The sequence below is a fragment of the Dermochelys coriacea genome, chromosome 5 (genome assembly GCF_009764565.3).
Source record: "Dermochelys coriacea isolate rDerCor1 chromosome 5, rDerCor1.pri.v4, whole genome shotgun sequence".
Taxonomy (NCBI): Eukaryota; Metazoa; Chordata; order Testudines; family Dermochelyidae; genus Dermochelys; species Dermochelys coriacea.
This window is the reverse complement of record NC_050072.1, coordinates 23,544,684-23,571,611: the sequence shown is the minus strand read 5'-3', so window position 1 is coordinate 23,571,611 and position 26,928 is coordinate 23,544,684. Positions and strand designations below refer to the sequence as shown.

At 38.3% G+C, this 26,928-nt stretch overlaps 1 protein-coding gene and 1 non-coding gene across 6 annotated transcripts in view; both read left to right on the top strand.

Annotated features, from left to right (window-relative positions):
- The window catches only part of ZFR (zinc finger RNA binding protein), a 52,369-nt gene that overhangs the window by 15,766 nt on the left and 9,675 nt on the right, over positions 1-26,928 (top strand). For 3 of the 5 annotated variants that reach the window (XR_006281294.1, XM_038401240.2, XM_043514433.1), the window contains 13 exons: positions 4,489-4,771; positions 6,581-6,725; positions 11,214-11,432; positions 13,020-13,270; positions 14,295-14,486; positions 15,765-16,065; positions 17,034-17,230; positions 17,788-17,907; positions 18,435-18,580; positions 19,659-19,821; positions 20,877-21,082; positions 21,337-21,487; positions 23,104-23,245. Coding sequence is in view for 4 of the 5 variants with exons in the window: in XM_038401240.2 (XP_038257168.1) it covers positions 4,489-4,771; positions 6,581-6,725; positions 11,214-11,432; positions 13,020-13,270; positions 14,295-14,486; positions 15,765-16,065; positions 17,034-17,230; positions 17,788-17,907; positions 18,435-18,580; positions 19,659-19,821; positions 20,877-21,082; positions 21,337-21,487; positions 23,104-23,245 (2,516 nt within the window). In the remaining variant the exon portion in view is untranslated. The remainder of the gene's footprint in view (positions 1-4,488; positions 4,772-6,580; positions 6,726-11,213; positions 11,433-13,019; positions 13,271-14,294; positions 14,487-15,764; positions 16,066-17,033; positions 17,231-17,787; positions 17,908-18,434; positions 18,581-19,658; positions 19,822-20,876; positions 21,083-21,336; positions 21,488-23,103; positions 23,246-26,928) is intronic. The other 2 variants (XM_038401241.2, XM_043514434.1) reach the window with 1 other exon arrangement.
- On the top strand, positions 833-969 carry LOC119856459. Its single transcript, XR_005293309.1, has one exon. It is a non-coding gene; the product is annotated as a small nucleolar RNA SNORA66 (small nucleolar RNA).

The window sequence follows — 26,928 nt, the reverse complement described above, 5'->3', positions numbered from 1 at the left end:
CTCAAATAAATTTGCTAGTCTCTAAGGTGCAACAAGTCCTCTTTTTCTTTTTGCGGATACAGACTAACACGGCTGCTACTCTGAAACCCTCCATTTATCTAGTGTCCTTTGGAAAGAGAAATTGCTGTGGACAGGACTCTAGGTTTAAGTAAACCAAGAGAGCAGAAAGTAGATTATCCAGAAGCAATCAAATGATTTGTGGGTTGGAACTTAAAAATTAAAAGATAGGAATGAGTGGGTAGAAAAGAAGTTGGACCCAAATTGTAGTGTGACTGAAGTTCTCCTTTGATAATTGCATCTGTAGATTCCCCTGATTGGATGAGAATCAAAGCCATTTGAGGTTCTGCAGAACTACCCATTTGCTTTATCCCAGTGCCTTTTTTTACTTTCTCAGAACTTTAAGATGTCTGTTTGTATTTCACATGCAGGAAAGTGTGGGTAATCGTATCAATGAGCCATGCCAGGGTGTGTGGCATTAGATTATTGGTGGTTTTGTGGGGGGTTGATTACAGTATACCCACAGGGTGTACCATACCTTATTAATGCACATCTTGTGGGTTATACCTATATTAACAACAAAATAACCCATGACAGAGAGGGAGTTCTGAAAGGTAGAATTTGTAAAGTGTGACACTCATTAGATGTGATAGACAGAGTAAAAGAAATTGAAAAAAAAAACCGTAGAGAGATTTTTGTGAGTATTGAGCCAGATTTGAAGATTCCAGAGAAGTGTGGTGAGTTCTTCAGAATGCTAAGACTGTAATGATAGACAGTAAGCATCTAAAAATTACCTAAGAAGCTGTCACTTCATCCAGAATACTTCCCCATAATCTTGCAAACTCGATCACTAGCTCTGCATGATGTTGCAGAAGCAAGGGGAACAGGTTTGCTAAAGTAAGCATGGTAATAGAACCTTATTAGCCTTAGAAATCACATGACTAGGGCTGTTAGTTCTGTACCATGACAAGACAACTGTTTTTGCCAAACCCTAAATATTTTTCAGATTATGATCCACCTTGCTAAACTCTCACTAATGACTGGAAAATTGGTTCCTAGTTACAAATGAGATTTTTAAAAAAAATCAAGCATACCATTTGAAAAAAACCTTATTTTGATAGGTATGATAACTTGTATGTGAGCAGCAGTATTGTAGTATAATTTAAACAATAATGAAGCTTTACTACAAGAGTTGCCTGCTCTCAACATTTTTGAGCATTTCATGATTTAGCTTATTTTTAGTAACTGCTTGTGATCTCATGAACAACATCTCTCAAATTCAGGAAATCTCTGTTATTTCCACATGCAGAATTCTGTACTGATAAACAGGCAGCTGTTTGTAGCCTGATCTAATGACTCTGGGTAGCAGTTCTCACCTTTTAGCACCAGAAGCCACCCCTCCCAGACTCGTCTGCTCCTGCTCTGCAAGAGGCATAGAGCTTCGGTCAATGTAGTAAGGTTAACACGGTGTCAGGGTAGATGCTGTGTTGCTTACATCAGACTGTTCCAGCTGACAGCCTGGAGTCCTGCCACACCAGGGCTGACAGCCCAGAGCCAGGACAGAGCTCAGGCTGTCAGCTCCAGCGGCAGGGCTGCCAGTGTCCCACATTGTTAGTTAAATCAGTGTAAGCATTCCTGGTGAGGACGCGCACCGCCAATAGAAGGAATTAGTACAGACATGCAAAACCGATTTAATTACTGTGGTGGCTGTATGTCAATGTAACTTGAATCGAGTTCGTTTTGTAGTGTAGACTTGTTTTGAGAAGCAAGCAAGAACCATTCTCAAGTAGTGGTATCAATGGCTCCAACGTGTTTCTTGCCCCCATGACTCTTAACATTGCAATGAGGGGGAATTGAAAGAAAATGTGGGCTTGATCATGCTCCCATTTTAAATCAGTGGCACACTCCTACGTTGATTTAAATGGAACAGGATTGGGCTCTTAGTGATTAAAAAAAATTTTGAGTAGCGGGGAGTGTGAACCAATCTAGACTGTCTTTCAGAAATATAAACTTGCTGGAGTTACTGACAGGACTGTGGCATCTGATTTTCAGTGACGATTATAGTTTTTTTGAGCATGAAGTTTAAACTTTGACAACACAAATAAGATCTTCATCCAGTTATTTAATTCTTCCTTTGTGTCCTGTCTAGTTACTGGCATCAAAATTCTATCTCAAAGTGTTTTTAGTTTCAGAGACTGTGTTACATTTGGCAAAATAAAAAATATATTAAATATGATAAATTGGAGCAGCGTTCCTCCGTAATTTCTTGATTTCTTCTTGTAAATCTAGTGTTATATTCAACAAAAACAAAGCCAAGTGGTTTCAAAGGATTTTTCTGTGATATTCCACCCTTTATTATATTTGTATGCATGGGTATTGTTCACTTTGCTAAAAAGATTTATTGTGTTCTTTCCAAATGCTCACTTTTCTTGTGCCTAAATACTGTAGAGATTATCCTGGTAGAGACCCATCCCACATAATTAACTCTGCACTTCCCTGTTCAGAATTCCCTTCACTTGAAAGATAGCATTTTTTATTTTTTATCTTAGTTTAATTTGATTTGTGAGATTTTGAACTAATTGATCATATAGTTGGATGTTCATTGTAAACAAATTTAAAGATGTGTACTACTCTTTTTAGAAAAGGATAACTCTAAAGGGCATTTTATTAAAATTAAAGTTTTTAATACATCTTTGTTTCTGAATAATCATAACAAGCAATATTTTAAACATTCTGCTTGACTTTTTAAAATATAACTGCAGTACTTACTTGGACTTGCCAAAATTGGCAGTATTTTCACTACATTTTTCCACTGGTATGAATGCCATTTTGATATCTAGACATAATGCAGTTTTGATATTAAAATGACAGAATCACACAGCATTTTTCTCCTGATAAATTTTGACCAAGCGTAAATACTGACAAGTTATAGGAACAGTAAGCATACCCATCGACAAGAGGTAATATGGTTTTTGGCAGTTAGTGCCAGACTGACTATTGGAAACTTTAGCTAAGTATTCTCTTTGGTATCTAAACAAACCCAAAATTACAAATCATCATCTTAGCCACTGACTCAGTATACTGTTTTAGCCAAAGCATTTAACGTCTCTGTTTTGATTTCCCAGTTGATAAAATAGAGATAATAGTATCCTCATTTAGGTGGTGTGAATAATTAATAGTGTTATTGGATGAAAGTGCAGGAAACACATCATGCTCGTGCATGGGCGGTTTATGTCAAATAAAAGTTGCTAGCTTTTGTTTACTTGTGGCACCTTAGAGACTAACAAATTAGCCACAAGTACTCCTTTTCTTTTTGCGAATAAAGACTAACACGGCTGCTATTCTGAAACCTAGCTTTTGTTTGTAACCCCTATTTCTTTTCAGGGCTGTAATAAGAACTGACTTCTTGGCAATAATTATTTTACTAATTTATTTATATTTTTTAATTAACCTACCTAAACTCTTCGGTGTTTTGTATAATATAATGCACTGTACATATATTACAAATCAAAATAGGACAATAGCAGTTATCAGATTCTACCTTTCAAATAATCACTGCACCTTCTGAGATCGCCTTCTCTCGCTGGACTATTAATATCTCACTCTTGTTAGTTAGTTCTTTTCTGTACGCTGCTTCATGCATGCACCTGCTGCAAAGATTGGGGAAACAGATGAGTCTTACAGCATTCCCTGAAGATTGGCAGAATCCTGATACACTCACTCCTATGGTACACTTGATTTGGCTACTAGACCTTTCGTTAGTACATCTTTTCTTATTTTTTTTCTAGATACAATCGTCTACCTATCTATCTAATCTCAACATTTGGAGGGGGACTCCCTCATGAGAAATTAGTTTCAAAAGTTTCTATTGAGTTTAGGGATTTTTGCACTGACTTTTAATTAAAACATTTTAAAAGTCACTCTCCTTCATTCAACTGTTCAGTCAACAGGCCTACATGGGGCAGTATATTTTTGGTGAAGTAATTAGTTTTAAAACTCCAGTAGCATAAAAGGAATCCTATGCTTTGCTCTGAAAATGCCATGTAAGGTGGAATAGTTCAATAATAGCTTTCACAGAAGTAGTAGTTCTTTTTTCAGTGCGGGAGTTGTCAAATATGCTACTCAAAGAACTATTGTACTTCCGTATCATGCAAAACCTGATAATTTGAGATCTCTTTACTGTTTCAAATGAAAAGCTTGTCAGTCACTACCAAAAGGTTTATCAGATGGGCCCCCATTTTGTTTAATGTTTCAGCCATAAGCACTTCGATGTGCGGTAATGCTTAAATAATGAGTGCCATAAAAAAGCTTATAAATGAATGCTGCTTGTAAACATACGACCTTTCCAGGATTATTCAAAGCTTAGTTTTAAGACTTTTCTGGTATTTTGAAATTGAATGAAATATTTAGATATCAGTCTAACATGTTTAGCTGTTGAACTAATAGACTCATTACTTGATGGGTAATACTTACTGTCCTTTTCCAATATAGCCAGCAGCCAGCTTCGGGTGTAGCCTATTCCCATCCAACTACAGTTGCTAGTTACACTGTCCATCAGGCTCCAGTAGCTGCACACACGGTTACTGCTGCATATGCTCCAGCAGCAGCTACAGTTGCAGTAGCCAGGCCTGCACCAGTAGCTGTTGCAGCTGCTGCAACAGCTGCTGCCTATGGAGCTTATCCTACAGCACACACGGCGACAGATTACGGTTATACCCAGAGACAACAGGAAGCCCCACCACCACCTCCTCCAGTCACTACACAAAACTACCAGGTAAGTGCCACTTTGAATCCATCTCGGGTTGGTAGTGATCAAAACTCATCTGATGGATGTTGGGTCATCTGTGTGAAATGAGTTTGATCTGTCTAGTTCACACTAGTCAAATGTCCAAATCGTAAAAACTACCATCAAGTTCAGCAACCTTGTTGGTATCTTCTACAAAGGCCAAAAATTGAGGGTGTGGCATGGAGACTGACCTATCCTCTTCTCCAAGTCAGGGTTGAGGCATATAACCAAGGGACTATGAAGAAAGTTACACCAAGAATGACAGTACGACATCTGCTTTGTAGAGAGGATTTCAGTCCCCAGAACTGTTAGTCTGGCACTTTTCTCAAGCCCATATTCACTCAATTTAAAAATAAACAAACTAAAAGCTGCCATCATCCCTATCTGCTAATTTAAGCTCAAATACTGCAAACATTCACACACGTGAATTGTCCATTGAAGTCAGTGGGACATAAAGTAAAATCATTGGGGCTCTTTGCGGCCACATATCTGCCCATGTGGCTCTTTTTACAGGGTATGGGCCCCGTTTTAATAAATTATTTATTTTGCTATCTCAGCTCCTATTAAAGTCAGTTGGAGCCTCGGAGTCTTCCTGGTTACTTTGAGGCTAGTGCCTATATTTACAAGATTTATCTGAGGTAAATATGCAGGTACTGGTCATATTTAATGTGTAATGTAAAATATTAAAACTATTTTCAGGAACTGGATTGAAGGTATTGACACTGTTGTTTTCCTTTATGCGTAAAGCAGAATAAATTGAAAAAGACTGCCCTATTTAAAGGGCCACATTATAAAATTATCTATTAGGGGGTGCCTTCTGGTTTTAAAATGCTTATTTTAATTTGATGAAAAAGCACTTTAGAAGAGGTAGGCGGTATTAATGATTATTTAATTGTTCCCTGTGTAGATCTTTTTCTTTTCTTTCCTTTTTTTTAATAGCCACCTCTGGTTAGAGTCCTGAAAAATAAGCAAGCTCTTTCCAATGGTCTGAAGCAGCAATTAGCTAACACATCCTAATAATTACAGGAGCAGTGCATATGCCTGCTACTAGAGTTGATGCACAGACAGAGAAAAAAGGAGCCTTAAACAAGGAAAAAAATACAAGGTTGCCAAAATTGCTCGGGAATGAAATGTTACTTTTTAAGCTTCTTAACAAGTGGTGTAAATCCAAATAGAAAATTCTCTAAACTGCAGAATGGTTGATACGATATAAAACAAAATGCTTACAAAAGGTACAGTTAATGTTCCCCTCTAATTTATATGTAAATAGGAAAAATGCTAAATCTAATTTTTAATATCTAGGAAGTGGTGGTTGTTTTCTTTAAAAAACAAAACGAAACAAAAAAACACCACACACAACTTGAATTTTGTGAAAATACACATTTTGAGCAGGCTTGTGATTTTTTCTTAAAATTATATAGGATTTCTGCTCTGTTATAAATGTAATAGTGGAACAATCTGACAGTAGCCTCTTTCTGTTCCTTAATGGAAATAACAAAGGGAAAAAATGAGAAAATACTTTTAAATGCAAGAGTTGAATTGCTGTTATTTATTGGATCTGTTAATGTTCATCTGAGCTGTTCATCACTTGTTGTTCTTAGTCTCTGTAAATTAAGATTAAAGATTTTAAAATATAAAAGGCTTATTTAACTCTAGAATCATGTACATATTTAAATGAATTGTTTGACTTAGTTCAGTAGACTCTCTCTCCCTTTGGCTGCCTTTGATTATCCCAGGCACCAGACATATTTAAGCAAAAACTCAGGTCCTTTTTTTCTGTTTTGCATGCTTTTTAAGGACTCCTACTCATATGTTAGATCCACTGCCCCAGCTGTGGCTTATGACAGCAAGCAGTACTATCAACAACCAACAGCCGCTGCAGCTGCAGTGGCTGCTGCTGCCCAGCCTCAGCCTTCTGTAGCCGAATCATACTACCAGACAGGTGGGTGGTATGCCTGAAATTCATTTTTGGTCAGTGCAAAACGGTGTGCTTCTTTCTTTTAAAAACGTTTCTTTGGATACCTCAGACAAATTGGTTTTTATTCTTAGCTTTATAATGTAACCCATATAAATGTACGGACAACACTTACCCAACACTTAATAATAAGACATTGCCTCAAATAGCGTCTTGCCTAAAAATACACACACCTTTTTCTATATAAATTGAATTTAACAATACTTAAGTGTGTTTTTAAAATATGTTGTGCCTACCAAGTTCAAATACACTTTGGCTGGCCAGTGCAAACAGTAAGAGATCTGGACAAGAAAAGGATTTTTGAGCACAGTTTTGTTATATTAAATAGTATAAGTCAGTATTAACCCATTTTGGCCATCACAAAGTTTAAATCCTGTTTAAACAAGTTTTCAAGCTTTGTAATGTTGGTGTGGATGGGAAATTAAAGGCAAGCTTTAGCTATACGGCGAGAGAAGGTTTGCTTAAAGAAAGCAATAGGGTGAGCAATTTTTCAGAACATGACACAAGTTTGTGGGGAGAGAGACCAGTTACTGTATGTGGTTTTAAAAAAATGCCATTTGTACAGTATATGGCTGCAGTTTAAAAAATGTTATTAGAAGGGGCTTTATACTCTAATAACAGAAAGATGAGGCACAGTTTGAGACCTAAATTCAGAGTTCATACTTAATGCCTCTCACTCTCCAGCAAGGGAAGGCACTCTTCTCTGCGCAAGAGAGGAATACAGTGTGAACTTAAGTGTCATTAACTCTAGGGCCCTACCAATTTCACGGCCGTGAAAAACATGTCACGGACCGTGAAATAAGACCTTCCCTGTAAAACCTGATCTCCCTGAAATCTGCTAGTTTGGCAGCACTGGGGAGGGACAGGACTTGTCCTTCCCCAGTACAGCGGTTATGGGAGGAAATCAGACCTAACTCCACAGGCAGCTCAGAAGTGAGGGTGGTATACCCTCACTTCTGCGCTGCAGCATCCCTGAGCTGGGCTATGGGTTTCTGCCCTGCAGCTCCTGCTGGGGTTTGGGGTGGCTGGATTGGGAGCTTACGCCCCCCTTGGGTCCTGCAGGGGCTTTGGGTGTCCAGGTTCCAGGTTTTTGTCCTCCCATCCCCCACAGCTCCTGCAGGGCTGGAGGTGGCTGGGCTCCAGCCGGGGCTGTCCAGGCTCAGGGCTTTTGCCCCCAGCTCCAGCCGGGGCTCAGGGTATCTTGGTTCGGGCCCCTCCCCCACCCGTTGTTCTTTCCAGAGCTTGTGCACCCATTTTTCAACTTGGCACTGACGCAGTGGGCCCATGCATTAATCTGCCACTGGCCATGACTAGTAGCTGGGAGCACCAGTTGGGGCACTCCCTGCAGCACTGTGGAGATTGGATCTACCATCACCTCCAGGATGGAAACTCCTCCGGCTTCAGTAAACTCCACAGTTGCTACCTTAAGAGCCCAGCTCTGCAGGCAGCACAAAAGTGAGTATGGCAATCCTGTGACCACCCTATAACACATGGGTTGGCCAAGTACAGCACAGGGGCCACATCTGGCCTTTCGGACCTTAAATTTGGTGCTTGAGCTCCCGCCAGGGAGCAGGGTCCAGTACTTGACCCTTTCTGGCGCTCCAGTTGGGGAGTGGGGTTAGGGGCTTGCCCCAGTCTGTGTGGCGCCCGGAAGCAGCAGCATCCCCCCCCTTTTCCCCCCGGCTCCTACACGTAAGGGCAGCCAGAGGACTCTGCACGCTGCCCTCACCCCAAGCGCTGCCTCTGCAGCTCCCATTAGCTGGGAATCATGACCAGTGGGAGTTGCAGAGGCGGTGCCTGCTCACAGGGCAGTGTGCAGAGCCACCTGGACACACCTCCATGTAAGAGCTGGAGGGGGGACATGCCACTGCTTCTGGGAGCTGCTTGAGGTAAGTGCCGACCAGAGCCTGCACCCCAACCCCCTCCCACGCCCCAAACCTGAACCCCCCCCCCACCCTCCGAACCCCTCGGTCCCAGCCCAGAGCACCTTTCTGCACCCCCAACCCGTCATCCCCAGCCCCACCCCAAGGCCTGGTACCTCCCACCGGAGCCCTCTTCTCTCCCCAGCATCCCTACCGCAGCCCAGAGCCCCTTCCCACATCTTGAACTCCTCATTTCTGGCCACACCCCAGAGCCTGCACCACAACCCCCAATTTTGTGAGCATTCATGGCCCGTGATACAATTTCCATACCCAGATTTGGCCCACCCCTGCTGTAATGGCTATGGGATCCTCCCTCCCCCACAATCCCCTTTTGGGTCAGGACCTCCATGGTTACAACACTGAAATTTCAGATGTAAACATCTGAAATTGTGAAACTGACCAATTTTAAAACCCTCTGGTCCTGAAATTGTCCAAAATGGAGCATGAATTTGGTAGATCCCTAACTATATCTCTCTCTAGTTTACTGGAACTCTGGAAGGAGTCAGTTCAGTCTTCATGTCCAGAAAATAGTTGTAACCTGAGATCTAGGGACGGAAGAACAACTTTTAGGTTTAACGCTGAATGTTTGTTGTCATGCCATGCCAAGGCTTTCAAGATTCTGCGAGGTTCCCATGACCTGACAGGCCTCTATGGAGTCAATGGGAAAGAGTTGTACAACTGGGAAATTCCAGATTGCTGCTGTATATGGGTCATAGAAACCTAATACAGCGATAAGAGGCCAAGAAGAGAATTGGACACAAGTAGAAATTATTCTTCTGAGAAAGTAGTTGGACCATCTGTAGATTAGTCTGCTAAATTGTGAGTACCACATTGGAGGAGGGATTTTGAGGAGGTTGAGAAGGATCAAAAGAAGCAAGGGGGATTATTTTCCATGGCATTTTGGAAAAATTGGTATTCTCTGCTTTCAGAATTCTAAAGGAAATAGTAAAGGTAGATGCAGATAGGCAGTCTAAACAAGAAACACAGTCTAGGACTCAACACTAAATACTCCTAAAGCTATGGGAACAGCATGCTAGAAGTGAGTGAATCACAAAAATGAGCTAGTTTGGATTTGAAGGGTTTTTTGTGGCCTGAGCCTGTAGTAGTGTTCTTTGTGTGACACACCATGTTCCTGACATATAATCCTTTTTTTTTTTTTTAAGGACATATTAACAGATTTACAAATTCTTGCCATGCAGATATCAGAAACAAAACAATAATCATTACAACACTTACTTTTGTTTAAAGAGACATGCAGGAATATAGTCATCAGCTCTATCTGTTCATCAAGGAGTTAGCCATATTAAAGAGTGAGCATTGTTAACAACACCTATGACGTTATTTCTAGTGATTTTATTAAATTGAGTGAAATCTCTGATTATACATAATTAATGGACCAGGCATGTCTATCAAATGTTAATAGTTGGAAAAAAGGACACCTGCTGGGGGTATTTTCTGGTGAATGTACTCTGAGTGTTGTTTACTACTTCTCATAAGACAAGAACTAGGGGTACCAAATGAAATTAATAGGCAGTAGGTTTAAAACAAATAAAAGGAAGTATTTCTACACACAGTCAACCTGTGGAACTTCTTGCCAGAGGATGTTGTGAAGGCCAAGACCATAACAGGGTTCAAAAAAGGACTAGATAAATTCATGGAGGATAGGTCCATCAATGGCTATGAACCAGGATGGGCAGAAATGGTGTCCCTATCTTGTTTGCCAGATGCTGGGAATGGGAGACGGAGTGACTAGATCACTTGATGATTACCTGTTCTGTTCAATCCCTTTGGGGCACCTGGCACTGGTCACTGTTGGAAGACAGGATACTGGGCTGGGTGGATTTTTGGTCTGACCCAGTAGAGCCATTCTTACATTCTTATGAGTACTGAATAAAATGTAACCAAATATCTAAGTATCTATTTGTCCTCTGTCTGTTTTGCTGGGTATGTAATTGGTATGTTAATTGTTCCATAACAGCATCCTTTTATGCTTTTTTAAACCATTCTTCTATGGTAGGACTATTTTTTATTGTATTTTATTTTTTCTTCCAGTGAGAGGTTATAAATTGCTGAGCAGCTACTAGCAGATGAGAGATTAGGCATAATGTACTGTGTGTTGCTTGGTTTTTCATTTTCAGGATAGCCAAAAAGTATTTAGAATACTAAAAATAAAACCAGCGTTTATGTAATATGCTTCTGAATTTTTGTCAGTTAATGAGCTTCAAACTAAAAGTGATCATCATAGCTCAGGCTACTTTTCATAGTACTGAAAAACCCTTAAGAAAAGGGTTGGCTGTATTTAGAGAAGAACAGTGAAATGTTATGCAGATGCATTTTAGGATTGTATTCATTTTATTACATGCTCATTCTCTCTGGCATGTGTGTTTTGTAACAGAAAAATCCTCATTTGTTATATGCTTAGTTACTTGTATATAGTTGAATGTAATTATTTTAAAATTTTAATGTAGTTTGAAATTCACCTAGTCTCAAATTTTTAAATCGTTATACAACTTTACTCTTCTATCTTAATTAGCTCCAAAAGCAGGATATAGCCAAGGAGCAACTCAGTATACTCAAGCCCAGCAAACTCGACAAGTGACAGCCATAAAACCAGCCACCCCAAGTCCAGCTACAACTACTTTCTCCATATATCCAGTATCCTCCACTGTGCAGCCAGTAGCAGCTGCAGCAACTGTTGTTCCATCCTATACTCAGAGTGCTACATACAGTACAACAGCAGTTACTTACTCTGGTAAGAATTTTGCATGTTATATTACTATGAGGTTTGTGAGTCATGTTATGGGAAAGGATTTTGTAGGCTCAAAAATTTGGTAATTGTTTAGTTGTGTCATAAAGCACCAAGAAATGTTCAGCTAGTTAGATCACTATATTGGCAGAATATTCAGACATATTTTTGGAAGAGAACAGTAGTTGTACGTGGTCCTGTTTTGTTGAACATAATAATCAAATAGAGATTGCAGCGCTGCTTGGATAGTTCTTGGTGGTGGTCAAGTATGGGAAGGGAGCAGAAACCATGCAATGGAAAAAAACACAGACAAATGTCCAAAGAAAATAAAAATTTGGGAGGCAATGTAACACCATCAGACAACAGTTGTGAAGAGGAGAGGGGGCAATCCAGAGTAAAACTTGAAGACTTTGGATTACTTTGATCTCATCTGGGAGGAGGGTATGTGTGCAAGAGCTTTGCTCCAAACATAAGAGATTCAAAGCTTGATTAAAAGTGGAAGGAATCCTGTTTAGCTTTATAACCAGATGGTAATCAACTGGAAAATTGCAGCTGCTTGGATCTTTGGTATCCTGTTTTAAATGGTGTCAAGTATCAGGGGGTAGCCGTCTTAGTCTTTATCCACAAAAACAACAAGGAGCCCGGTGGCACCTTAAAGACTAACAAATTTATTTGGGCATAAGCTTTCGTGGTGCAGATCTGAAGAAGTGAGGTTTTTACCCATGAAAGCTTATGCTCAAATAAATCTGTTAGTCTTTAAGGTGCCACTGGGCTCCTTGTTGTTTTTGTTTTAAATGGGACATTTTTAAATGTTCCTTGAAACAGAAAAAGCCTAATCGGTGGATTAAAGTAGTTGAACCACTAGATATGGAGAGTTTATGGGAAAACTGGCTCAAAGGTATGAAAACACAGTTTTCTTGATTTATTCAACTGTGGTACTAGAATTTAAGGAGTGAATAGATGAGGCAAGTTACAGAGAACCAAGCAGGCCAACAGTTTTTTTCCACCAAAGTGCATCTGAGGATGCTGGATGGTTAAATATCAAAGAGAAGAGGCTCATAAGCACTGTTGTGGTTTTGGTTTCACACCCATGTGTATCCTTTTCTTTGCATTTTGAATCTTATACAATAAATTGTTCCTTATTAATAAACCTAAGTTTGAACAAATATTCATTTCTAGTGGCTTTTATCTCATCTTTGCTGTGCCACACCCAGCCCTTCCAGATGTACCAGGACCATTGGCACATTCGTGAATGGCAGCTTTGATACAGCTGCCAGCATACTGGACCACAGTATATTTAAAATTGTATAGCTACAAAGATCTGTCTGAGAGAAAACATACCCCTGACATAGGTGGGAAATGGTATTTAAATTTGTATATCATAAAAGGTCAAGTAAAATTCTGATTAAGTGATAAGATCAATTGACCACACATTGCATCTCAGGACCTTGTCAAAATGTTTAGATCACAAAATGTACCTTTCCGGAAAAAAAAATTAAATGTCATGCAGCATCCCTGGAACTAGCTTGTGTGTAACTGTGATATACATAATGTGTATAATAATGTAACATTATCATATTTTGATCTTTTGAGGTACCTCTTATTCCGGCTATGAAGCCGCAGTATATTCAGCAGCATCATCCTATTACCAGCAGCAGCAGCAGCAGCAACAGAAACAGGCCGCGGCAGCAGCGGCTGCTGCTGCTGCAACAGCAGCCTGGACAGGGACCACCTTTACTAAAAAGGCACCATTCCAAAATAAGCAACTGAAACCAAAACAACCTCCCAAACCACCACAGATCCACTATTGTGATGTTTGTAAAATCAGCTGTGCTGGACCACAGGTACCTGTATTACATGGCATTGCACTGTACCGCTTAGTCATTATTTCATATAGTTAAAAACAGGCATTATTTAAGACCAGTTGTTGATTGAGGAAATTATTTAAATAACTTCCCTCTAGAAGCAGTTTGAAAATGTGTACCCCTATGAAAAGGAAATACTGATGTTTGTGCTCTGTGAACAGCTGAATTCTATTTCCCACGCTAAAAGTTAACATTTTCTGTTTTGAAGCACTGTTCTGCTCAGTAGCAAATTTCCTGGGGAAAACTCCCTTCTCAGACGCATAGACGCTAGACAATTTAAGCTTTTATGAAATTTCTCCTTGAAAAATATTCTGCTTTGTAGTATTCTGTTTGTCCTTCTAGCACTCCATTCTAGTTTCGAAACGGCTGAATGTAGTACTGTCTTGTCGGGTCATTCAGATTAAGACAGCAAAGAACATAAGAGTTTTTTACACATTTGGTTAGAATATTTGTTCTGCATGTCATGTTAAAAAACTGTCATTTTTTCTACTACTTCTCGCACTTGGACTGCCCCTTCCCACACAAGGACACTCAATTTTAAAAGTTTTACTTTGCACTCTGATGTATTTAAGCAGTATCTCCTTCTGAATTACTGAGTTCTTTGGGGTGCTCTAAATCACTTGGGACTTGGGTACAGCCTACTGGATAAGATCACTTAATGGTTAATATCTGTCACTTTGGCATTGACCAATACTTGATGATTTGAAGAGTAGGAAGATGAAAAAAGTCCTTACTGCTTTTTGCCAACTATGGAGTTCTGTATATCATGAAAGGAAAATTATTTCCTGGTCCCTGCCAGCATGGCTTGTGCCTCAAAGCACATGCACAATAAAATGGCAGTGCTGCGTATAGGAAATACGTTCCCTAGCAAAATTTAAGTGTTAATGATTATTTCTAGCTTATAACTTACTGTATATTTTATAGCATCAGATGACTGACATAATTAATGGAGTAAAAAATAATGTATTGAGGATGTATGCTTTTTCACTGCATTTTTAAATAGACTTATAAAGAACATTTGGAAGGCCAGAAACACAAAAAGAAAGAAGCGGCGTTAAAAGCATCTCAGAACACCAGCAACAGCAGTACTTCTGCTCGTGGAACTCAGAATCAGTTGCGCTGTGAACTCTGTGATGTGTCTTGTACAGGAGCAGATGCATATGCCGCCCATATTCGTGGAGCTAAACATCAGAAGGTAGGAATGGAGGTTGTTTGTAACTCTGAACAAACCATTATGGTTGTTTCACAAGTTTACAACTGAACATTGATTTAATGCAGCTTTGAAACTTTACTATGCGGAAGAAAAATGCTACTTTTAACCATCTTAATTTAAATGAAACAAGCACAGAAACAGTTTTCTTACCTTTTCTTTTTAAACTTTACCTTTATTATTTTAGTAGTTTAACACAGTTTTTTTTTCCCACCAAATGCATCCGATGAAGTGAGCTGTAGCTCACGAAAGCTTATGCTCTAATAAATTTTAGTCTCTAAGGTGCCACAAGTACTCCTTTTTCTTTTTACAGTATTTACTGCATTTGCTTTTTATTTTTTTGGCTTTGCTGCTGCCTGATCGCATACTTCCAGTTCCAAGTGATGTGTGTGGTTGACTAGTCCGTTCATAACACTGGTGTTTGTAACTCTGAGGTTCTACTGTAGTTGTCAAACTTTTAAGATTAATCCACCGTTTTTATCCCCTTCTCCACCCTCTTTTCCCATATTGTACCTCTTATTATTGAGCACTAAATGATTCTTTTTTGGAGTCTGTCAATATTTCTTATAAATCCTATTTATCAGAAAACTGAAATTTAATTGTATTTTAAAGGTACCCTGCAAAGGACTTTATATGATACATAAAGAAAACCTGAATACTTGTTTTTCTGCTTGTTTTTTACTGTGTATAATACCAGGAATGTCATCTGGGTCTTCCATGGTTTTGCTGAAAGACCTGTTATTGCTCATGTCAGTCTCTGTCTGTATTGTGTAATCTCGCACTTTAAATGATGGCGCAGAGTTGTTGAATCTTTAATAAAGACATCTGTTCTCCAACGTGTTCATCAGTCATAGTAGTTAAAATAGTTTAGTAAGCTCCCTACCATGGGGCGTGGAGGGTGGGAGATAACACATGAAATATTAAACAATTTGACTAAAAATCACTCCTCCATCTGTTTCTTGGCTTTTTTGACTCTTATGTCATGTTTTCACTAGTTGTTCAGTCATAGTGGAGTTTTTCTGGGCTAGATAAGACGTGTATTTCTAATCTAAAAAGCAAGTAGAGAAAAGTTTAGAGGTCGGAAACTTTGTATTTATAAATCATTAAAGAAACAAAAATGGACACAAGTTCATTTTTTCTCCCCACATGCAGATCGACTTTTTAAGGATAGTAGCCATGTTATTTTTTTAAATGTAAACCAAGTGGTTCATGTTTTTTTAATGAGCCTATTAATTTTTTTTATTTTTTATTTTTTGGTTTTAGGTGGTTAAATTGCACACAAAACTTGGCAAGCCTATTCCTTCAACTGAACCAAACGTTGTTACCCAGTCTGCTTCCTCAACATCTGCATCTGCTTCCAAACAGACTGCCTCTGCTTCAAATATTGCAACTAGCAGCAGCACTGTGAACTCCTCCATTACATCTTCTGCAGTGAAAATCCTTACTCCCACAGCAAGCACGCCAATTAACGCAGCATCCAACAACAAAGTGTCCGTAGTTGCTGCTAATATACCTGTAAAGAAAATATCTACACCGAAAATAAACTTTGTTGGCAAGTACAGAAGTCAGTCTTCATTTTGAAACCTAACCTATTATAAGGATTTAAAATCTATATGTATCTAGTCTGTACGATGTCAATGCTGCAAACACCTATGCATATGCATAACTTTATGCATGTGAGTTATCCATGTTAACTTGGTCCACATAGAGTAGTCCCCTTGAAGTCAAGTGCATAAGTGTTGGCAGCATTGAGGGCTATGTGTTTTATTTGATACAAACATGCAGTTCTGGTACGCTTTCTGTTTTTTGATCCTGTTAGCAAAAAATGTCTTATGAAAGCAGTTCTACAGTGGATTACTTCTGAAAGCAAAAAGATTGCTCGTCTGAATACCTTTCTTTGGTTGCAAGTATAAGAGGGGTAGCTGTGTTAGTCTGTGTCCACAAAAACAACAAGGAGTCTGGTGGAACCTTAAAGACTTGACTTAAATTTATTTGGGCATAAGCTTTCCTTGGTGTGAAAAACCCACTTCTTCAGATGCGTGGACTCCATGCATCTGAAGAAGTGGGTTTTTTACCCACGAAAGCTTATGCCCAAATAAATCTGTTAGCCTTTAAGGTGCCATCAGATTCCTCATTGTTTCTTTGGTTGCTCCCTTTCAGTCTTGCCTTATGCTTGCAGAACGCTAAGCTAGATTTAAAAGAAGTCTAAATTGCACATGCCTACTAAGTCTTTACTGCAAAAATAGAGAACTTTGGTCAACAGAGTTTTAAAAGTTTGAGTACCATTAAATTATTTAAGAAAAATTAAAAACAATTCACCCTAAATGTTGATTATAGCTGAATTTTTACAATGTTCTCTGTTTAATTGTATGTTTATGGTGTTTACATTTATTCTTAAAATAACTGAAAAAATGGAGGCACTCTGGCCAAAATCTTGCCATTTGCAAATGAAATCTCTTTAATTTGTACATATTCTCTAAGTATATAATCATTCTACCAAAATTAACAATTCATTTTAAACTTTGATTTTAGGTGGTAATAAGCTACAGACAACAGGAAGTAAACAGGAAGATATGAAAGCTGTTGAAAATGTTAAGACTACTCCTTTGGTTGCTGTTGTGCAGACCCAGGAAGTAAAACCAGATACAGCATCAGAACCAGTGACTCCAACAACTCTTGCTGCTTTGCAGAGTGATGTCCAGCCAGTGGGCCATGACTATGTGGAGGAGGTATTAATCTGAAAATCCTCTTGGTATACTTGTTTGATTAAATAAAATGTGTCCATCAGAATTACAAAGCAAGACTCTGATCCTGCAAAAACTTATGCGTGTGCTTAAATTCGCACTTCATGAGCAGAACCTTCAAAGTCAATGGAACTGTTCACAGTGCATTCTGGTAAGCATGTGCACATAAGTTTTGTAGAATCCAGGGTTTAAGCTGAATATACTAAAAAAGGTTTTCCACTATTTTTTTTTAAGTATTCGTTTGAATCTAAGGAGTTAATAAAACTATATTTTTAAAAGTATAAGCTCTTCTGGGTATGAATCATGTGTTCCTCTTTTTACAGTTTTTAACACAATGGGGATCTGATCATGATTGACAATTCTTATCTTGACAATACCTCTTTTAAAGTGCTTACTAAAATATATGTATGTAAATATGTTAGCATGTTTTGAGTAGGATACAATTAAGATTCTTGTAAAACTGGGTTAATTTGTAGAAAAGGTAAATTATGGGGGGTTTTTTAATATCCAAAAATCTGATACAACGTTATTTTATTTCCAAGGTACGGAATGATGAAGGGAAGGTGATCCGTTTTCACTGCAAACTTTGTGAGTGCAGCTTTAACGATCCTAATGCCAAGGAGATGCATCTAAAAGGAAGGCGACACAGGCTTCAATATAAAGTTAGTTGATATACTGCTGACAGTAGTTTTAAACTTTACAAGACCTAAATTGTAGTAACTTGTTACTCAAATTCAAGATTAATGGTTACCATGCCCAAATGGTGTGTAAAAGGGTGGGAAAATATTGCATTTATCTTTCTTGGTGTGTGTTTTAACGTGATGACATAGGTGGCTTAAAGAAGTGATATGTGCTGTGATTTTTTTTTTTTAAATGAAAATGTTAAGCAACACTGTATTTGAGTGTTTGGAAACACTAACACATAGTATATAGTAATTAAAGCTTCAGTAGGTCCTTTCATGTTTTTTACTATGAATTAGCAATAGCACAGGATTAGCATCAGACTACATTTTACAGAATATTTTTCTTTAAATTGACTTACTTGGGGTGATGGGAAGAGTGAAACAAAAACCTTGTGTTCTAAACTACTGTTTGACGTGGTAGAAAAATACTATAAAGAGTATATTTCCTAAAACCAGGGTGAAATGAAAAGTAAAACCAACATTTCTTTGTATCTCTGAAACATTAGAAAAAAGTAAATCCAGATTTGCAAGTAGAAGTGAAGCCTAGTATCCGAGCAAGAAAAATTCAAGAAGAGAAGATGAGAAAGCAGATGCAGAAGGAAGAATATTGGAGAAGACGAGAAGAGGAAGAACGTTGGAGGATGGAAATGAGGTAACGTGTCTAATATTATAAGATGAGTTGAACAAAAGCTGCAGTGAGGTCACCTGAAGAGGGTTCCATCCTAGGTTCCCTGTAAGCTGCGTGGACGCACAGCAGGTTAGGGCTGCACAGGTCCCCTGGCCTGGCCCATTCCCTCAGGAGCTGCCGGGGAGAGGAGCCCAGAGCCTGTACTCCCAGCCAGAGCCCATATCCCCTGCAACCCAACCCTCTGCCCAGCCCTGAGCCCCCTTCCACACTCTGAGCCCCTCGGCCCCACCTCACCACATGAATTTTGTTATGTGCACATGCCGGACTCCCGCAGCTGGGGAGCGGAGCCCCTCCCCTGACCCTGCTGGAGCTGCCGTGCCTGGGGAGAGGAGCCCTTTTCCCCATCCCAGCACCACCGGAGCTGCCGCAGTGGAGCGAGGAGCTCCTTCCTCAGCCCAGCCCTGCTGGAGCTGCCACAGTGGAGCGAGGCGCCATTCCCTCCCAGCCCAGGTACTGCAGTGGGGGGAGAGAGCTTGGTGGAGCTCTCTCCCCACCATAGCCCCAGGGCAGCCTGCACCCCAAACCCCTCATCTCCACCCCAAAGCCCGCACCCCAACCCTCTGCCCCAATACTGAGTCCCTGCACTGTGAACCTCTCGGCCCCACCCCTTCACATTAATTTTGTTATGTGCACCAATATGGAGGTAATGTGTCACACATCACCTCCATATTGATGCACATAGCAAAATTCATTCCGCACATGGGTGGGAAAAATTAGAGGGAACACTGGTTCCACCCTATTTAATTACCTCCTGATGAATGCTCATGTTGAGGACTCTAAACCCTTTTGTTTTCATTCAGGTCATTGTACAACTCTGAGCGTTTGTTATTTGATCCATCTGAGGAATATGGGTCTGTTTAAAATTGTTTGTATTTAAGAGTAGGGGTTGCTTCTAGTGCTACTATCCCTTTTTACTTATCCTTTGGAGCTCCCAAGGTCATGACTAAAGATGAGCTAGTGAATAGTACCAAATAATTTTTTAGAACAATTGAAAACTGCTCTTTGCTATGTAAAAAAACATACTTTGATTCATACAATTCAGACGCTACGAGGAGGATATGTACTGGAGGAGGATGGAGGAGGAGCAGCATCATTGGGATGACCGTCGCCGAATACCTGATGGAGGATATCCTCATGGTCCTCCAGGACCTCTAGGCTTGCTAGGTGTCAGACCAGGAATGCCTCCTCAGCCCCAAGGACCAGCTGTAAGTTTCTTAAATTGGAAAATTTTAAAAGTTGAAGTCTCTTAAATCAGGCATAGTTCGTGGGTATATTTGATCTTAGCCCTCTGTATTACTACATTAATCTGTTTCAAGGTTATTCTCTAATAAAGTGCTTGGAAATGTGAAAAAAACACAGTGGGACTCTACAGGTATAAGGATCTGTCTGAGTGTCCTGCTGGATTAAGTGTCAATATAAGAGCACATTAAAGGTACATGTTGAACAGCCTCATGTGCAAGTCTACCTACATAAATTTACCATGAGTTAATAGTCGTATGCAATATTATTTTGAAGAAACAGGAATAAATACTTTACCCAAAAAATTTTCATTGATTAATAAATATCTATTTCCCAGTTAACAGTAAGACAAAAAAAATTATATTATTAAGAAGAGGATAAAAGTTAAGGTTAGATTTTGATAAACAATGCATTTCCTTATATGTAGAGTTGACAGAATTTGATTTTTATAATTTTGAAGGATAATATCAATGTTTATTTTTAAGCATTTTTTAATTATCAATTTAAATTTTCATTGTTGCAGGAAATTACAGGGTAGGAGTCAGACAATAATTTTTGAAGAAGAGTAGGCAGTGGAATTCAAAAAGTTAAAGCTTTTTAATGGTTAAAACACAAATTGTCACATGTCCAGATACATAAAGTCAATATCCTTAAACTCTACTAAGTTCTGAAGCAGACTTTTCTTTCTTTGCCGAGCTGCAAATTTAGAATGGATGGAGCTATTTTTTTCATCATTGGGGAGTGGGGGGGTGTTCAGCGTTTATCTGCATTTACCAATAAAAATCTAATCCTTCCAATCTTTCTTGTATTTGGTTATATATGCGTGTTTACTTGAGTAGACTTAAAGTTACTGTGTCATTAACTTTTAGTTTTTGTTGCTTTTAAATTGTCAGGTTTTATATACGACTATGATGCTGTCACTTAGCACTCTTACTGGTTTTTGGTTTTAATAAAGTTTTCTTGCTAGAACTTGTATTTTAAAAATTCAAGTAAAGTTACCATAACATTTTTCTCAATGTAGCCTCTGCGTCGTCCAGACTCATCTGATGACCGTTATGTAATGACCAAACATGCAGCCATTTATCCAACTGAGGAGGAACTTCAGGCAGTCCAAAAAATAGTTTCCATCACTGAGCGTGCTCTGAAACTTGTGTCTGACAACATGACTGACAATGAAAAAACTAAGGGCAAAGAGGGAGATGATAAGAAAGATGGCAGTAAAGACAGGTATATCTGACTTCAGTTTTAAAAAATTTTGTGCTGAGGAGGAACGTCATCCCATGTTTCTCCCTTTAAATTTTTTTTAGTGCCTCAGATTCTGTTCTCTCTAGGTTCTGACAGCATGCATCACGATGATAATCTGAGTATGTTGAGTGCTGTGTTTTACTTTACCCTTTTTTTTTTGTATCTTCAAAGTTGTTCATAAATTTATTAATATGATTTGAAGCATCTCTTGTAACTATAACTTCACTTCCCCACAGAGCTTTGAAAGGAGTTTTACGGGTAGGAGTTTTGGCTAAAGGCTTGCTTCTCCGTGGAGACCGAAATGTCAACCTTGTTTTGCTGTGTGCTGAGAAGCCTTCAAAGGCATTACTCAGTCGTATTGCAGAAAGTCTTCCCAAACAACTTGCAGTAAGTTAGATTTGGATTCTTGAGAAGATGCCATAAAGAATGTTTTCTGGAGTCAAATGATTTGTAGGGCTGACTGTACCCCAGTTTTACAGCAGGGCCATTAAAAAGTTGTGTAGCATTTTCCCAGTATTTGTATCTGAATTCAGTGCCCATGAAAGGTGTCTTGCTTACCCATACAGTGGGTTAGAAAGAGGTGGGATCCATTTCACAAGAGCATGGAAATGATTGTTCTGCTCCTCACAATTCATAGATGTAGTAATCTCTCCCTGCCTTTATATGTAGAGACAGAGGTTGGTGTAAGAATCCCCTTTTGCCCAAACAACTATCATTGGTGCCAAAGACAGAAGTGGTATAGAGTCCTGTGACACCTTGTAGACTAACAGACGTATTGGAGCATAAGCTTTCGTGGGTGAATACCCACTTCATCAGATGCATGTAGACAAGTAATATACATACATGGTAACAGTCGTAGGTGGTTTAATTGGATGGAGATTATAAATAGCAATAGAGTTATCAGTTACTATGCACTCCTCACTTATTACAGATTTTTATATTGAAATTACAGAACAAGATCTGTATGTGAAAATGATCTACAGTTCCAGAATTAAATTACTAAAACTTAATCTGTCTTGTGCATCTTTCCAGTACCTTAAAAAAAAGACACCTACCTCATTACTCACTCTAAGATTGCACACACGTACATAGCACTGAATGTGAAGTAAAACGTCTGCCATAAATCCCCAAATAATGAAAAATTCATACTTAAGACCATACTCTCACCTACTCCAAAAAGCCTATGTATATTATGGAATCATAAAAGGTTTGCAACGTTGTCCTCTGTTCTGATGTCACTTGACAGAGGATAATATTACAAGATAATGTGCTGACACAATGGATGAATTGAGAAATAACTAGCTTTCACTGAATTTTTTTGTTTGCTTTTGTTCCTATAAGCAAAATGTGCAAACCTTGGGCCAGGTCCTTGAGACCAACCATTTGTCTGTGCAGCTTGTGGAAGAGGGGAGGACAGTGTTGACAGCTTTTCCTTGGGTCATTAGGAGCCAGTAATTCTGATCATAAGGAACGACTTAGAATAGCCTCATGGCTACTCTTTAAGTTATTGCATGGGCTGTTAACTGCCCCTGGGGGCCACTCCAGCAACCATTAATAAAGTAAATGTAGCAGTTTACCTGCACTAAAAGAGGGTATAGCGTAAGAATCACTACTTAAGCCCTGTGCCATCTAAAGATTTCTCCAAACCAGGGGAATCCTCCATTGATTAGTTAAACTGGGTTTAAGGCTGTTTGTTTAACTTAAAAACTGCTGAGAATCTGACCCCTTATTTTAATATATTTTGTATATGAATTTCCTCGGTGTATTTTTAAAAAAGCTTTTGGGGTAACTGCTACATGTTTTTAGTTACAGTCTCTGATAAACTCTGTGGCAGTCCACATTTTTTTTTTTAACTGCATGATTAAACCATATAATTATGTATTGAGCAGACACCATTGTTATATTGTAGTTCTGTGACCCTCCGAGAATGAATGTGTTATCCCCCTCTGTTTTTTTTGTAAGTGCTAAAAGTGCAATTGCTTCCAATTTTTTTCATTATTTAGGTAATAAGTCCTGAGAAGTATGAAATAAAGTGTGCAGTACCAGAAGCAGCGATAATTTTGAATTCATGTGTGGAACCCAAAATGCAAGTTACTATCACATTGACATCTCCAATCATTCGGGAGGAGAACATGAGGGATGGAGGTTGGAAAGCTGTTAAAGATGTTACCTCTATATTACCAGTTTTTGTACATTTTATCTAGTCTGTTTAAGATGACATTAAGTCCTGGAAGGCAACATGCTGGCATAATATATGTATTTCATTGAAACCCTACTTCAACAACCAGTCTTGCTAGAGAACATTTACTAAAATTAAAGGCTTATATGATGCATTTATTTAGTTCAAAAAATGATCTTTTCCTCCCTAACTTAATGTCCAGCCTCAGTTTTCTGGAAAAGTTACTAAATTGTTTGTCTTTCTCTCCTTGCTTCCCTTACAAAATTCAGTTATTTGGAAAACTAAATGTTTTACAGCAAGTGGTTACAAGCCTGCCCTAAGATTTTGCAGCATATTAGAAAACTAAATCTTTGTATCTTTACATTCTGGTTTTGAAACTGGATCTGTCTTGCCATCACTTATATCTTTCAAATGGCATTGCTGCATATAATATACACACGTGATTTTGATGTTCATAGTGCTTGTAGCTTTGCTGGAAGAAGATGTGAATTTTTCCAGCTGTCTGAGGTTGGTTTTTGGACTGGAGTGCTTTGGTTAAATATACAGGCTCCTGGTATTAAGATCTGAGTATTTTACCCAAATAGCGTACACAGAGTAGTACAGTAATAAGAAATGGTTTGGTCACTGAGTTAAAGTAGAAGTCGGTTGGCGCTCTTAAAACCGATTTATATTTGTGAATGTGCAATCTCATTGGTGCCAGCAGTGTTGCTTTAGGGTCTGTTCTATAACACTTTCAAAGCTCCAAAAGCTTTTTAGCCAACAAGCATGATTAATGTCTGCAATAGGTTGGTTCTATGGGTCAGATAAAATTAACTTTGTTTCCTTTCATCCTGTGTTTTCATAGTCAAAGAGATCATAACAAACCAGGGTCTGTTGTTGAATATGAACCTACAAGCAGGCAATTTGTCTGTATTAACACTTTTTCATGATGCAGGTTGGGGAAAAAAAAAGTGTGTGTGTGTGTGTGTGTGTGTGTGTGTGTGTGTATATATATGTAATTAAAATAATAGAATTCTTTTATTTCATCTCAACAGTTTTATCTATCCTTTAAAATATTTGAGGCTTTTTCTTATTTTAGATATTTTTTGAAATTAGAGAATTTATAATCAAGCTTTGTTGTCAGAGCTGCTCCCTACACCAGAAAACAAAGCTGGAATATGTGTTCTCTGGATTGGATGACTTTTATTTTTGATCTTTAGTAGTGTGCTGTACACAATTAATGAACTGTGTGTGTATCTCCAACTATATATGCTTTGTTCAAATATTATTACATCATACCCAGCCATTTCTTGTCTCATTTTTGGCAACTGAAATTATGCCGGAAATGTGATACTTGGTTCACCTGGACTGAATCATGCAAAGCATTTCACCTTGTTAACAATTGGTTTTAAAAAAAAAAAAAAAAAAAAAAAAAGCAGTTGCCATTATAGGTGCTTTGAAATTAGATTAATTTTAACTATTATCTTTATTTCTTAAAGTACTGTGGAAAACTACAATTAGTCCACACTGCAGTTCTAAACTACAGTAAAATTGGTTTGTGGAAAACTGCAATTAGCCCACACTGCAGTTCTAAACTATAGTAAAATTGGTTTGTGGCCGTTAGAATTTTATACTATAATAAATGTAAAAAAATAAATAAATAAATAAATCACAGGTGTTTTTCAATTCATTGATACTTTATGCCCTCCCTCCTCCCCCAAAGGAAACAAAACTATATTTTTGTCTGACCCAGACTTGAGCTAGAATTGCCATTCTGAGTTTGAGTCACCTGCTGAGTTGATGGTATTGCCTTTAGAGAAGCAAAATCAAACAAGAGGTAAACAGATTTCGCTTCAAGACACTGAGCAGTGTAAAATGGATGTGCGGAAAAGTTCACTTGTGAAACTAGAAGAAAATGCAGAATATTAAACTGCAGATAATTGCAATAAACCAGGTCTTATTACGAAGATTGCTGCTTATTTGCTGCAGAATAACAGTGTGTGTTTTTTCTCTTACTGCAGCTCCTAATGCTCCGTGTCTTAAAATGGTTTAAAGTCTTTTGCTGGCTTTGGGGGAGCTAGTTTAGGTGATAACGAAGGCTTTGCCGGAAGAAACAGTTTGATTAAAGATGAGACTGTGACTTGCATGTGAACTAAAATCATATTTAGTGTGTAATAATAATCCCATTAAAGGATAAAAAAGAAAACGAATTATTTTACAAATAAAACTGTTAACCGCACGGCAATTGTGCTATATATTATTGTGCATTTGACAGTTATCCAGCATTTCCCTGAATCGACTTTGAATCTGATAAGTTCAAAATGCTCTAATCCTTGCTGTGGAATCTTTCTCTCAGCAAACAAAGTATATTATATATATGTGTGTGTGTGTGTGTGTGTGTGTGTGTGTGTGTGATTTTTTTTTTTTATTTTTTTTTAAATCCTTAGCTTATCAGTCCCGGTCCAAAGCCTTCTAGCAGAGGGAGTTGAATCCTGTCAGGGGTTGCTGCCAAGACATTGGAAGGATTTTTGACCAAGGTTTTCTAAAGCTCAGTGTCACACCTGCCATACTGCACAAAGGATAGGCTTTGGTTGCATAGTCCTAGCATTTACTGTTACTTTGTGTTTTTTCTTTTTGTCTTTGTGTCTCTCCTAGAATTAAGCAGTGTTCACACTAGTTTTGAAATAGTTGACTGGGTAACACATATTTCACATAGTGGAATTTACTGAAATTGATATACCTGTTAACTTTTAATGAGGAAATAGTGTGGACACAGCATGTCTTCTAATCAAAGATTAACCCCTTATGTTTAGGTTATTTATAGAATACAGTTACATAGGATAAGAATTTGTACTTGTTTTTATAAATTAACATAGCTTTTGTTTTAGGTTAACAGGGTGGCAGGCTAGGAGTCTAATTACTATAGTCTTTAAGGGGTTAATCCACTTGAAACGTCAAACAGGTGCAAAAATCCACAGATGACATTTTACAAGAGTTTCTCTAATATATTTTCAGCTAAAATTTATTCTCAGTTGCAATAGATGCCTTGGCATCTTCTGACTTCCACAATACCTTTAAGTTTCAAGGTTATTCATGCAGTCTCCATTATTAATGGCACATGGCATATTTCAGATCCATGGTTCCAGCACAAAATAAATTGTCTACTGTGCATTAAAATGTAAATATTTCATAATATAATTATTTCCAAAGTGTTTCCGTGCTAGAAACTGAGTAATTGCAGTTTCAAGTTATATAGTATATTATTATGCTGAAAGATTGCACAGTGTCACCTATTTGCACATTTGTGTTATAAGAACATAGATAATTGACACAGGCAAGTTGACCCAATAACCCATAAGTTTGTGTTAATTTCTCAAGCTCCCCTTGCTTTTCTACAATGGGTTTTTCTCTAAATGTATTCATTGTCTCTAATACTCATGTTATGCTCCTTTCTTAGATTGCCTTACTTGACAACTTTTTTCTGTAGGTTTTCTATTCTTGACTGAAATAATTTTACTTTTAATGTCTTCACTTACTCTTCGAACCATTCATCAGTGTGAATGGGTCCTCATTCCACCTTATCAAATACTCATTTTTGAGTAATTTGTGAGATTGTATCTAAATTTTCCCCAACAAAAATTCTTAATGTGGAATCATTGTAGCTTCTTAT